Here is a 14,606-nt window from a genome sequence, read left to right as displayed (position 1 = left end):
AAAATGTAATAATGATCCTGAGTACTCAGTCCCATCATGTTAACACAGTAGCTGCTTGCATATTACTTTCTGCCCATTCACATACTTTTATGTAATGAAAACACCCTGTACCTTCATAGATTCGTTTCTACGTTCCCTCTGGGTGCGATGGCTTCCCCAGTCGCTAGTGGTCTTAGGGGAGTTTTATAACTGCTCTCACCACCCTCAAGCAGCTTGCCATGTAGAAGTAATGATGCCTGTTTCAGTGGTGAGGAAAAAGCTGAAAAGTCTCTGTGCTTAGAAGTAGGCACCGGCCCACGTGAGAGGCACAGTGTGATGCGTGTGGTCTGGGACTCAATAGGTCAGCTAAGAGAACCTACATGTATGACTGTGGAAAATTGATAACATATTCAGACTTACTGTGTGTTTGCAAATAAAATGCATTTTGCCTTTTGTTCTGAGCGGGGTTATACCGCTCTGTGCAGGCCCACAGGAGTCAAAGTCGGAGAGAAGGAATATCGCTGCAGCAAGACCCAGGAGCGTTGTACGACTTTAATTTAGACGAAGAATTGGAAATTGACCTTGATGATGAAGCGATGGAAGCCATGTTTGGACAGGACTTGAGCAGTGACAATGATATTCTGGGAATGTGGATCCCAGAGGTACTGGATTGGCCTACCTGGGTGTGTGTGACTGCAGCGGGGGCTGCTCTGACTGTTTCCTGCCCCCTTCATGCAGCTTACGGACCAGCTTGCTTGCAGTTGTAACGCTCTAAAAATCTTGCATCTCATCTTGAAGTTAGGAGACTTACTGTGTGAGGTTCCTTTGATACTTACAAACAGGAAAAGGCTTCTATTGGTGCATCTCTGTGATTTTGTTATTTCTCTCCCCAGACTTAGTTGAATAGAGCTGCACTGTGGTACTGTTTGATTCTGAAGTCAAAGCTAGAGTACAAACGAGGCATCCCGGTGGCCTCTGCTGGTTCTGTAGCGTGACTGCTTTGCCCACATTGCTATCTGATTACATACATGCTCTTCTCCTTCTTAGGTTCCAGTGAATGGCTTTAATGCCGCATTTCCAGGAACTAGTACCCACATAGATCTTGTAAATACTTCTGTCCAGGTGTTTGGTGTGTCTGCATGCACTCCTTGCTTAGCATTAAACTGTTGTAGCATGATGACGGAGAAGGTTGTAGTGTAATCATGAGTCCTACAGAAAAGAGAACCTCTTAACATTAAGTCAGTACAAAAGTGAATCTTCCTGACATTTCTACAGCCTTCAAAACATAGACCTGCATGTGATGAGCAAATGGAAACTAGTTCCTGTGACTAGTTGCTATCACTGTTAGACAGTGTCACATTGGTGTCGACTGAGTGTATACATGGCCCTTTGTCACCGTCACAGTCATGGCTGAGCTTGAGTCTGTCGTGGACCCCTACTTTCCCGGCATGCTGCTCTTTGCTGGAGAACGATCTCACTCCTGCTATGTCCAAAGTACGTGACCGAGGTCATGCCCTCCTTGCTGCTACAGAGCACTCTTACTGTACTTCTTCCAACACACACGTGTTTGTTGTGCTGGCCATCCGGCGTATTCAGTGTGCTGCACCGATGCTGTCATCCAGATGTGTCAGCTCTTACCCAGCGTTCCAGTGCGTGTGAGGTGATTGAAGATGCCTGGGCGTGGCTCAGGCACACCTCAGCCCTCAAAGTGACATCCTTGCTTCCTAACCCTCTACCCAATTCTTTGACAGCACCAGTCTTTTCTCCATTGATGATGTGACTTACTGCCTGATTCTCAGGACCATTGTCGTTTACTTTGTGTTGAAGTTTAATTCACCCTGAAGACTGTAGTCTGTGATCTTTGTCAGTAAGTGACTCAAGCTCTCTTTGCTTCCGTCAAGCCGGGTTATGTTGTCTGCATGTTGCAGGTCATTAATGAATCTTCTTCCAATCCTGATACCTTGTGTTCTTCTTCATGGAGTCCAGCGCTTCCGATTATTTGCTAAGCATACAGATTAAATTAGTAGAAGGAAAGGTTACAAACCTGACGTACATCTTTCCTGATCTTAAACCACACACTAATGTCTTATATCCCCTGGTTCTACAACCAAGTTGCATTTAAGCACAATTACGTATTCTGAAATTCCCATTCTTTGCTATGTTATTCATAATTTGTTATGATTCACTCAGTCAAATGCCTTTGTATAGTCACAGTCTTTCTGTTGTTCCCTGCTTTCACCTAAGGTTATTCTGACATCAATAATGATATTCTGCATTATGTAGCCTCTTCTGAATCTGGCTTGAATTTCCAGTAGTTCTCTGTCGATGTACAACTGTGATCTTTTAAAATTATTTTCAGCAAAATTTCACTTGAAAGTGATATTCAGTGACGTTGTTTGATCATTTTCACATTCTATCGGGTCATTTTTCTCTGGAGTGGGCACTAATCTGGATCTCTTCCTGTCAGTTAGCAAGTAGCTCTCTTCCAGAGTGCTTGGCATGGATGAAAGCCTGTCTCGCGCTGCGTCCATTTGTGGAAACGTCTCAGCTGGTGCTCCGTCCGTGCCCAGAGTCTCGGTGTCTTCACTGTCTTCAGTGCTGCTCGCGCGTCTCCCCTCAGCACCGGCAGTTCTTGATGGTACCTCTGAGATGGTTGGATGTGGACCAGTTCTTTGGACGCAGTGATTCTTTTCCCCCCGCCTCCTCTTCGGGATGATTCTTGGTTGCTTCCTTATTTTCCCATCGAATCCTTCCTTCAGTATTGTAAACTCAAGCCCTGCATTTTTTCCCTTCAGTTCTTTCTTCTTGAAAAATGCCAAGTATACTCTACTCTTGGATTTCTCACTCCAGGTCTTTATATGTTTCATTGCAATACGTCATCTTTTCTAGACGCCCTTTGAAATGTCCTTTTCATTTTTCACTTCTCATTTCTGGCCGCTACTTTAGCTAATCTAGATGCTCTTTAGAGCGCCTTTTATGGTCTCCTCCTAGTCTTTCCTTAGTAGCCCCTTTCTTTTAAATGATTTTTTATTTGTTTATGTATGATGTCCTTCCATAATTCATCTGATGTTCAGTCATCAGTGTCTAATGCATCAAATCTCATCTTGAGATGGTGTCTAAATCCAGGTGGAGCATCCTTCAGGTTGTACTCTGACTTTCAGGGACTCGTTTTCATTTTCGTCAGTTTGCACGCACATAGGAGCAAGTGAGGATCTGTCTGTCCTGCAGTCAGCCTCTAGCCTTGCGCTTCTTGTTCTCTTTTCACTAGAGGATTTAAGAAGACCTTTCTGCCCCCGAGTCAGATTGCCATTTGTATTAATACTTTTCTTAGTAAGGTAATTGGTTACATTTATTGTCACAAGGGAAGACAAAGGACATATTCAGATTGTGTGATTTGAATTCTGATTTGATAGAAATTTGCTATGACCCATTCATGAACATTTTGAAAATATTCCATTATAATCAAGCAAAATAATGTCATGCTCTGTTTACCTCTTCTTAATTTTATGTGAATTTGACTGTAACAATTTGATATGAAATCATTTTGTGCAGCATGTTTGTGAGTCTGAAGACAGGGAAGAAGTGGTGGTGTGTGAGCTGTGTGAATGCAGTGTCGTCAGCTTCAATCAGCACATGAAGAGAAATCACCCAGGTTGCGGGCGAAGTGCGAACCGGCAAGGTTATCGCAGCAATGGCTCCTATGTGGATGGCTGGTTCGGTGGTGAATGTGGGAGTGGGAATCCGTACTACCTGCTATGTGGCAGCTGCAGGGAGAAGTACTTATCCCTGAAGACCAAATCCAAGACAACAAGTTCTGAAAGGTAACTGGAAATTATATGGATTTCCAGACACTATGAATGAAGTGTATAGAGTATCGCATCTTTTAAGGCATGAAACCCTAGCTTTCCTTATGTGACAGGTTACTTTTGACTTTCCCAAAAGTCCCATCAGAATTTGGGTCAGGAAGGATGATGGAAAGGATTGAGGAATTCATGTTCCTACCCGAGCTAGTAGCCTCTCAGAATCGCTGAGAGTCCAGGGAGAGCGAGGGCTTCGAACATGGGTCATCTGCTAGAGTTGGATTGGGTTGGACTTTGTCTTGGTAGCAAGTTTTGATCAGAGCCTTCAGAAGCTGTGTTGGATTTATTTCATGGCTCTTGTTAACCAGATTGCTGTTATCTTAATACCTTTTTTCTTCATGGAAATATAGATTTTTTGTTTAATAAGCTTTTATGAAACTAATATCACCTCATATCAGCTCCTCATTTTCCCCCTCCCTCCTGAGCCCTTGATAATTTATAAATTAGTATTTTGTCATATCTTACACTGTCTCAGGTCTCCCTTCACCCACTTTTCTGTTGTCCATCTCCCAGGGAGGAAGTTATATGTAGATGTAGACCCTTGGAATCGATTTTCCCCCTCTACCGGCTATAAACTCTTTAAGGATTCCTGAGTTTTATTTTTATTTATTTGTTTGTTTGATTTTTATTAAGAGAGTTGCAGGTAACCCATAAAAATCCCCAATATTTTGGTAAAGTAGTCAATTGATTTTGTAACCATGTTTGTGTCTGTATACCAGTAATTTTTATTAAATGAGTCTATAACATTAAACAAACTTTCAGATTTTCTGTTGTTTTATTAATGACCTTTTGAAATACTTGAATGACTTAATTTGCATGTTGGGTACTATTTTATATAAAAATACAGTGTTCTTCATGTTTCGTGCAGGTACAAGGGACAAGCTCCAGATTTAATTGGCAAGCAGGACAGTGTGTATGAAGGTAGTTGTTGTTTTCAGAGCTTTTTTGTTTTACATGTATTTTTTTAATATGTACCTCTACTTGTCCCAGAATTTACCTTCGTGTGTGTGTGTGTATTTGAATTAACTCCCTCCATCACTACCACATGCAAGCTTAAGGTAGTTTAAGATATACCAGCCCCCCTGGTTTGAAGTCAAAGGAAAAGTACTTAGGTTCAAACACTAGTACTACTACAGAGTGTAAATTTCTGTCTGGTAGATTTTTTTATTTCCTTCAAAGTAGGGAAAGTACATTTTGAATTTTTATTAAGTGAAGAAAGTAAAAAAACAAACAAAAAACCTGATATAAACATCAGTTTATCTGGTGCATTCATTTACACGAAGAAGCTCATTTCCTAGTGATTATGAATACATCTAGTATTATTTGAACCCGTCATTACCAGCTGTGAAGTTTGCCATTACTTTGAATGGATTTGTCTATGCCAGCTGACTTTTACTTTGATCTTGCTATGCCTCAGGCCTGCAGTTTCGTTAGACTACCAGCAGATGGTGCTGTAGTTCATTTTGTAGATACTGGATTGAAGTCAGGTGTGTCTTAGGTCTCACAATAACCATTACCAGCAAAGGTGTGTTGTACTTCTATTCATATACCATGCTGCTTCTTTTTTTTTTTTAATTCCAGAAGATTGGGACATGTTGGATGTTGATGAAGATGAAAAGCTAACAGGTGAAGAAGAATTTGAACTGCTTGCTGGGCCACTTGGTTTAAACGACCGGCGCATTGTACCAGAACCAGTTCAGTTCCCTGATAGTGATCCGCTGGGCGCATCAGTAGCCATGGTCACAGCCACAAACAGTATGGAAGAGACTCTGATGCAAATAGGTAAACTCAAATGCTGACGATGTGCATTTGCGTCTATTTTGATAGTTTCAAGTTTGCTTAAGTTTGGATTTTAAAAAAATATTATAACAATTTAAAATGTATCAATGTGAGTAAAATTTTTGTTTTATTTAGCTTTGTGCCAAGAGACTTCTAGAAATTAGTAAGAACTGTTCTGTACTCTTTTTTTATTTGGGTGAGCGCGTATGGCACCTCTCTGTCCCTGGGATGCAAGATAAAGATAGAGAGGCAGTCTTTGATTGTTCAGCTGTCAAAAGCATGACGTACATTCATATTCAGAAGCGTGAGTTAAAAGGGGTTGTAACTTCTGTGTTACATAACGCACTGCCATCGAGTCGGTTCTGACTCCTGGTGACCTTATGGGACAGAGGAGACTGCTCCTGTGGGTTCTGAAACAGGAATTCTTTGCAGGAATAGAAAGCCTCATCTTGGTGGTTTCAAACTACTGACCTTGTGGTTAGCAGCCCAACTTGTAACTCACTATGCTACCAGGGCTCCATTTTGTATTTCTTAATATTCATTAATTAGAAATGATTAATGAGCAAGATTAATTATTCAAAAGAAAATTTCTCCTCTATAGATAGTCCCCAACTTAGGATGCATTCTAATTATGCCATATCACAATTATGGCCATCAGTTTATTTTTAAAATCTTTTCATAAGTAATATGTACTACCATACAATGTTAAAATATACCTGTAAGTTGTAGATGATGTTTTCAACCCTTTAAGACAAAGTTTGGGTTTATAAAGCTCGTGATAATGAAGAGCAGTCGTAATGAAAACTTTTTTAAAAATGAGGTATCTTAACTTGTGCTAGTGATTAATTATAACAGAGTCCTTGGCACAGAACCACATCATAAATTGGAGATTACCTGATATAGATGATTCACTTAGAAATAACCATTTCAAGAAGTTTTCTGTGTATCAAACTCTCAGATGAGCAGAACACATTGGACAGCCCCTCTGATTTGCAGTGGGTTTGAATCCTGCCTTGTATTATGAGCAATAGTTCTTTACACCACTGAGCCTCGGTAAAATGGAGAAGTTCTCCAGTAGTGTGGTCTACTGCGTACTAAGCAAAGTCTTTGTGTTTCCCAGGTTGCCACGGCTCTGTCGAGAAGAACTCCTCTGGGAGGATAACTCTGGGTGAACAGGCGGCTGCGCTGGCAAGCCCTCACGACCGAGTAGTCGCTTTAAGGAGGGTGACTGCCGCTGCTCAGGTGCTTCTGGCCAGAACCATGGTCATGAGAGCACTGTCTCTCCTCTCAGTCAGGTGAGCTTGCCGAATGACGCCGAGCCAGCTGCTGCTGTGTGGTGTCTCTACGTCTGGTAGTGTGTGGGCTGTAGGGGGACAAGATAGGATGTTCAGAAATGTTGGACGTACACTGTCTGTATGATGTTCGACCTTGTCATCCTTGTCATCCGTTCAGTTAAAAGAAGGGCTGCATAAAGTCTGTGAGGAAATAGAAAGTCCCTGGGGAAAATAATGGAATTTCCCCATCAACTTTTGAAGTCCCCCTCGTACTTGTTTCTTTCTAGGTAGAAAATAATGTCATTAAAATAACTGAGTAAACTGCTTATGTTTAATTTTGTGATCTGAAATAGGAAGCTAGGGCTATTTATCTATTTAGACTTAAAAGTTTTTCTGTAGCCTTAACCAGCTATTTAGCTGAATCAGCCTACACATTCTATTACAGGAACTCTTTGTCACGTTTGTAACGTGTGATGTAGAAATCATCAGGGAACCAAGATTACCTAAAGCACACCCATATTTAAGAAATGACTAAGCTCTGGTCTTTAATATCAAATCAGTAATGGCAGAAAGATTCTAAGGGAAAAGAATCAGAATAAAATTTAGATAGACAGACCAAATCGTCCAGAAACTGGCCCACACGTATGCAGACACTTGCCTTTGATAGCAGTTAACCGAGCAGTGGGGTTGGGCAGCCGTAAGTAACTGGCCCTGGCTCAGATGACTATCCATATGGGGGTGGCAAAAAGAATTTTGCTCCCAACCTCATATTATATGAAGGGTTTTCAAAAAGTTCATAGGGTAATGGAATTTTCTGTGAATCGTTTTTAACCACCACCCCCCCCCCCACCATAAATCGTATAAAACAAATAATTTCAGGTGCACTCTAGACTCACATGTGAAAAGGTCAATCAGGTAGAAGAATATACTAATGACTTTGGGATGGACAGAAATTTTTTAAGTTATAAAAGATTCATAGACTAGATGAAACAATTTTTGTTCATCCAAAGCCACCATAAAGGAAAGTGGAGGGAGGGAAAAAGGGAAAGCTAGAATGGATTATGTTAGCAATGTATGTAACCAATAGGATATGCATAGCATCCATATCAATCAATCAGAAAACTATGACCCAAAGGGAAACAAAAAATGGGCAAAATGCATTGTGAAGTGCTTCACAAAAGTGGATCCTCAGACGGCCAATAACGTGAAAAGGTGATCAACCACATTAGTCTTTGGAAAAATGAAACTCAAAACCATAGCAAAAAACTACTAAACATCTACCAGATGGTTAAAATTTAAAAGACAGACCATCAGACATAGAACACCTGAGATGCTGCTAGTAAGAAACTTAATTGGTGCAATTACTTTGGAAAACTGTTGGATTGCAACAACTAAAGCTGAGCACCAAATACACTGTGATCCAGAAACCCACTGTGAGCTGCAGTCAGCATGTGTTTGCGGAAAAGCACACATCAGTGTGTGAATGGCAGTATTCTTCCTTATAATCTCAAAGTGGAAACGCCCAATTGTTAGCTGTTGAATGTGTAACGAACTGTTGCAGATTTCATTGTTGCATCAATGAAAATGAACAGCATTTGAAATGAGTAGTTACAATGTAACAGTGAAGCATTGACGTTTCAGTGGTGGAATTCTCACCTTACATTTGGGAGTCCCAGGTCCAGTTCCCAGCCCATGCATCTTATAAACTGTCAGTGGTGCAGTGGGTATTGCTATCATACTACACAGGTTTCAGCACAGCATCCCAGCCAAGCAAAGACACTTGGAAGAAAGGCCTGACAGTCTGAAAATCAGCCAGTCTACAACTGGCCATGCGGATGGCACCAGGTCCAAGCAGTGTCTCATTCTGTTGTACATAAGATTTCCATGAGTCAAGAGCCAACTGGACAACAACCATAACGTGACGCAGAAACACAAATGACTTACAAACATAATGAGGAGGGAAAGAAACCAGAAACAAAAGCTACAAAGTTCAAAGTCAGGCAAAACTAATTTATGGCTAGAGATGAAGAGAGGATTTACTTTGGAGGCTTCGTGACTGGGAAGGGGGCCCCTTGGTGTACTTCTGGGGAGCTGGTCATATTTTGGTTCTTTATTGCACAGATTTCTTATTTGTGAAAAGTTAATGATTGATGAACCTTTCTGTATGTTGTACTTTGGTAACTCGGTTATACTTCAAGTATAGCTCTTTCTAGTAGTGAAAAAAGTTTTGGAAGCAGTTTCCAGTTTGGGTAAACTTTTTGGCATTTTTAATAGGGCATGAGTGGCCTTTATCCTGGTGGGCTTTACTTTGGGTGGTGTGTGAGGATCTCAGTGTTCCCCTTAGAAATCCATTTCCTTCCTCCTCTAAAGCACTTTCCTTTCCTGACAGCGGCTCCAGTTGCAGCCTGGCTGCTGGTCTTGAGTCTCTGGGGCTAACAGACATCCGAACACTGGTGCGATTAATGTGCCTGGCTGCGGCGGGGAGAGCCGGCCTCTCCACCAGCCCCTCTGCCATGGCGAACGCCGCAGAGCGTTCCCGGGGCGGGCACAGCAAGACCAACAAGCCCATCTCTTGCCTGGCCTATCTGAGCACGGCAGTGGGCTGCCTGGCATCTAACACCCCTAGTGCCGCAAAACTGCTTGTGCAGTTGTGTACACAGGTAAGCTCATTTGGTGCTTTTTCTGAGGCCTTGCTTATTTTCGGCTGATTCTCAAAGAGCGTCTTGAACTGAGATCATCTTCTTTTTGTTGCAAAATTATGCGTAAAAAAAGTAAACCTGTTTGTTCTAATTGCCTCTTCAGAACTTGATTTCTGCTGCAACAGGTGTAAATCTAACCACGGTCGATGACCCAATTCAACGAAAGTTTCTACCCAGTTTTCTTCGAGGAATTGCTGAAGAAAATAAGCTTGTTACCTCCCCCAACTTTGTCGTAACTCAGGCCCTTGTGGCATTACTAGCTGACAAAGGGGCCAAACTGAGACCTAACTATGATAAGTCAGAAATTGAAAAGAAAGGTAGGTTTCATATGATTTTAATATATAGCTTTCTAATTAACTTGATTCATATATTTTTAAATGGATGTTTTTTCATTGCTGTATCTGATGAACTGCATAGCATGTTTAGATCATATAAGTTTAAATCATACAGAAGTGCATGTGTACATTTTCGGTGTGCATGGAAACAAATACTAGAAAATGTGATGTTAGTCTCATGACAGATTATGGCTTGAAACATCAGCTATTCATCCTAAGTATTTCATAGTTTTTCTTAATAAAACTTTGGTAGTGGGTTATTTTTTCATTGTCTTACGATGAAAGCACTTTGAAGGGGCTGCTGAATCACTGCTGCCTCCCCTTCTCCATCAGGGCCATTTTGCCTAGAGTGATCTTAGGAGCCAGTCAAGGACCTGGATTGATGGATCTAAAAGCCCCAACTCACTTTTTTTTCTCCAATTTAAAAAAAAAAATTTATTGGGGGCTCTTACAACTCTTATCCCAATCCATGTATTCTCAAAATATTTGCTCTCCACTTAAATGCTTGGTATCAGGTCCTCATTTTTCTCCCTCTCCTTCCTCACTTCCCCCTCCCTCATGAACCCTTGTTAACTTATAAATTATTATTATTTTGTCATGTCCTAAAATCACTTTTGAGCAGCAAAAGCCAAACTTGTGTTCTTAAGGGCCTTGCAGCCTGTCTTGCCTTAAAATATTTGCTGCTGCCTTTATGGGGACCGGTGTACTTAGAGCAGTGGTTCTCAGCCTGTGGGTCGCAACCCCTTTGAGGTCGAACGACCCTTTCACAGGGGTCGTCCAATTCATATCAGTAGCAAAATTACAGTTATGAAGTGCAACAATAACTTTATGGTTTGGGGTCACCACATGAGGAACTGTATTAAAGGGCAGCGGCATTAGGGAGGTTGAGAACCGCTGACTTAGAGCAAAGACTATTGTTGATATGTATAAAAAGTGCATTGTCAAAGAATCAGATTTATTTTAGAATTTGATGTGAAATGAATGTTTTATACCTTGGATACATACTTTAGTGAATGATTGTGATTGTGATTGTAGAAAATATGGTTAACCCATTTGGTTTGTTTACCACCACCAGCTTCTCACCTGGGTATTATTTCATTGTTTTGTTTAAGCAGGTTTAATTGCCCAATTGTATGCCCATCCTTCCTATGATCCTTCTGCTGTAGGCCCTCTGGAGCTGGCTAATGCCCTGGCAGCCTGCTGCCTCTCCTCGAGGCTGTCCTCACAGCACAGGCAATGGGCTGCTCAACAGCTCGTGCGCACTCTAGCCGCTCATGACCGAGACAACCAAACTACTCCACAAACACTCGCGGACATGGGCGGAGATCTCCGAAAATGTTCCTTTATCAAGCTGGAGGCTCATCAGAACAGAGTATGTATTCTGACCCCAGATGTCTTCCTCCTCTTATGTTTGCCAAAGTGGTGCTGGTCCTTCTAGCTCTCTGATGAAACTCCCAAGGTGTGCTGGTATTCCCAGTTCTTCTCTCTGTGTGCTGGCTGAGCCTAACCGGACGCAGTGAGAAAGCGCGAGGGGGGAAGAAAGTCAAAAGAATCGCCCCACATAAGATGAAAGCTGTTATGTGTAAGGACAGCCTCTCTCTTCTCATTTGGGCCCCTAAACAGTGCTGAGGGCAGTTTAGGAAATGAAGACTAACTTCTGTTAGTTAAATGGTATTAAAATCACTTCTTAGCCTCTTTTATTTACTTTATAGAACAAATAAACATACTGAAGTATTCTAGCATATTGCTTTAACCTGTCAGTATTTTTAATGTGCTCAGCTAAAAGAGTTTGAGCTTAGTACTTTAAAACTATGCTTCAAATAAATATATAAAGGGAATTCCAAAAGGGTGTGAGGAAAACACCATTATCTTTTTTTCACCAACTTTTTGTGGTGCCCACCCCCCATCGCCCCAGCTGCCCTTTAGACTTCATCATTGGAACTCGTCAGGACAGGGTGGAACGACCCCCTGCAGATTCCCTACGCTCATTCTTCATAGGAATAGAAAGCCTCATCTTTTTTCCATGGGGGTGGCTGGTAGTTTTGAACTGCTGACATTGAAGTGAGCAACATGAACATAATCCACTACACCAGAGTCCAAATCAATTCAATGGCGATGCGTTGTTTGTTTTGAGGGGGTTGTTTGAATGAGTCCAAGTATGTTACATCAAAATACAGATAGTTTTCTCCCCCAACTTGATAGAATGTGGGAGTCTGATTTCATCACTAGAATAAAAACATCTTTAAATCTTGCTGAGTGCATCTTTTCCACTTTTTTAGGTAATGACATGTGTTTGGTGTAATAAAAAAGGTCTCCTTGCCACCAGTGGCAACGATGGTACCATCCGAGTGTGGAATGTCTCCAAGAAGCAGTACTCACTGCAACAGACCTGTGTGTTCAACAGATTGTGAGTGCCTTTGCTGGCCCTGAAATAGGCCTCATCTCGCTTGTGTCACATTCCCATTGAGTTTCTAGAATTTCTTGTAGAATATTCTTATTATATCTGTGATGTGTATTTTAGGACATATATTACTTCAAATTATATTATTACTCCATATGTATTAGAGTCAAGTCAAGGTTTCCTAGCAACTGTCCAGTTAGATAGCTAATTATAGCTGGCTAATTTTCCTTTGGTTTTTAAGAACTGTATAGGAATCAAGCAATTATATTGCTTTTGGTCATAATCCAGCATTCCTTATAGATTTATGGTCAGCTGTAAGAAATATTTTCCTGAGGTCTTCCTGCAAAGTAAGCAGACAGGAGTCAATAGACTTGAATGATGACTGTGTGTAACCCATGCAAAATCAGAATGCTTGGGTTGGCATGTTCTGTACGACATTAAATGATGAAGAGTGTAAGCATCACAGTTTTTACATTATGGTAAACATTGGCAAATGTATGCTTGTCACACACTTACCACAAGCCAAGCTTTTCAAGCTAAGTTTGCTATGAGGTTCTCTAGTTTAAATGAATCCTTATTTTAAGGGGTGTGCTTAGCTTCCTTTGGGGAGGTAGGGATTAGAATTTCATGCGTATCTTTTATATTCTAGGGAAGGGGATGCTGAGGAAAGCCTGGGGTCTCCCAGTGACCCAAGTTTCTCACCTGTCTCTTGGAGCATCAGTGGCAAATACCTAGCTGGGGCTCTGGAAATAATGGTGAATATCTGGCAAGTTAATGGTAAGAGTAAAGTAAATTCTTGAAAACTGGGGGTACTTTAAAAATTGCTGTTTGTCCAGCCTTTCTCTTAGTTTTCAGAGTGCAAACCAGCCACTTCTCGTTACCTTAAAACGCACTAGCTGGTCACAGCCGTGGAACTGCATGGGTAGTGTGGTTTAAGTTAGAGATGCTCATTTCTTGACTTTCAGGGGATTTAAAATTACCCAATAGTTGTAAGCTAAAACCTATTTTCATGTACTAGTATGTGTTCAGATTAAAGTTTGAGGAGAAGCAGTGGTTAGTGAATTTTAAGCCATGTGTTCTGAATTGCTCTAATTTAGTTTCTTTCTTTTGTTTTTTTAATTTTTAAATTAGTTTATTTCACAAATATAAGCTTGTTGCAATTTTTTATTATCCCTCTCTGAAAAATGAAAAAGAACGTTTCTGTTACCTTGTGTTTTTATTTATTTTTACTTGTTTGAGCAGTAGCTAGCTTTAATTGTAGGTAAATTTCCCATTTTACTTTGGTTTCCAGCAGTTAGAAGGAGAGGATTTACATGTCTGGCATTTATGCATGAGTGCTTCCTTAATTCTCTTCCCTGGAAAGCTGCCACTTCTGTCCTGTTCATAGTTACAGGTGGGGACTGACCCCATGGTCAAGTGGTCCCGAGGAGCGGTGGTGCAGACAGCGGTGGAAAAAGCAGGACAGAAAGAGTTGGGCACAGGGTCTCACCTTTCCTGATGTCAGGATCCAGAGAGCGAATGTATTTTCCAATGGGTTGATGTAGTCTTGGGGCTTGCAAACATCCAGCAGGCTCGGATGCAGTAGGGTAGGCAGGTACTAGAATGAGTCAGTGGCTCAACCTTGGCTATCCCTGACCTCTCTCCAGGGAGCAATCAGTATCAGAAGGGCGTTGGTTGCAGTTTGGGTGGGACAGGCAGTAGAATCTCATCATTCTTTTTTTTTTTTTTTTATGTATATAAGAGGGTTTTTTTTTTTTTAATTTTAACAATTTATTGGGGCTCATACAATTCTTTTCACAGTTCATGCATATACATACATCAATTGTATAAAGCACATCTGTACAGTCTTTGCCCTAATCATTTTTTTCTCTTTTCTTCTTTTACATTTTATTAGGGACTCATACAACTCTTACCACAATCCATACATATACATACATCAATTGTATAAAGCACATCCATACATTCCCTGCCCCAATCATTCTCAAGGCATTTGCTCTCCACTTAAGCCCCTTGCATCAGGTCCTCTTTTTTTTCCCCTCCTCCCTCCCCCTTCCCCCCTCCCTCATATGCCCTTGGTAATTTATACATCGTTGTTTTGTCATATCTTGCCCTATCCGGAGTCTCCCTTCCCCCCTTCTCTGCTGTCCCTCTCCCAGGGAAGAGGTCACATGTGGATCCTTGTAATCAGTTCCCCCTTTCCAACCCACTCACCCTCCACTCTCCCAGCATCGTCCCTCACACCCTTGGTCCTGAAGGTATCATCCACCCTGGATTCCCTG

The 14,606-nt window shown here is 41.3% G+C and overlaps 1 protein-coding gene across 6 annotated transcripts in view; it reads left to right on the top strand.

The window, feature by feature from the left end:
• HERC1 (HECT and RLD domain containing E3 ubiquitin protein ligase family member 1) overlaps positions 1-14,606 on the top strand; it is a 196,610-nt gene that overhangs the window by 135,396 nt on the left and 46,608 nt on the right. For 3 of the 6 annotated variants that reach the window (XM_075531186.1, XM_075531189.1, XM_075531184.1), the window contains exons 44-53: positions 442-662; positions 3,532-3,800; positions 4,708-4,760; positions 5,421-5,621; positions 6,739-6,913; positions 9,282-9,552; positions 9,695-9,908; positions 11,042-11,298; positions 12,206-12,333; positions 12,977-13,104. In XM_075531186.1, the coding sequence (XP_075387301.1) occupies positions 442-662; positions 3,532-3,800; positions 4,708-4,760; positions 5,421-5,621; positions 6,739-6,913; positions 9,282-9,552; positions 9,695-9,908; positions 11,042-11,298; positions 12,206-12,333; positions 12,977-13,104 (1,917 nt within the window). The remainder of the gene's footprint in view (positions 1-441; positions 663-3,531; positions 3,801-4,707; positions 4,761-5,420; positions 5,622-6,738; positions 6,914-9,281; positions 9,553-9,694; positions 9,909-11,041; positions 11,299-12,205; positions 12,334-12,976; positions 13,105-14,606) is intronic. The other 3 variants (XM_075531188.1, XM_075531187.1, XM_075531190.1) reach the window with 3 other exon arrangements.

The sequence above is a fragment of the Tenrec ecaudatus genome, chromosome 14, assembly GCF_050624435.1.
Source record: "Tenrec ecaudatus isolate mTenEca1 chromosome 14, mTenEca1.hap1, whole genome shotgun sequence".
Classification (NCBI taxonomy): Eukaryota; Metazoa; Chordata; class Mammalia; order Afrosoricida; family Tenrecidae; genus Tenrec; species Tenrec ecaudatus.
This window is presented reverse-complemented; position numbering and strand designations above follow the sequence as displayed.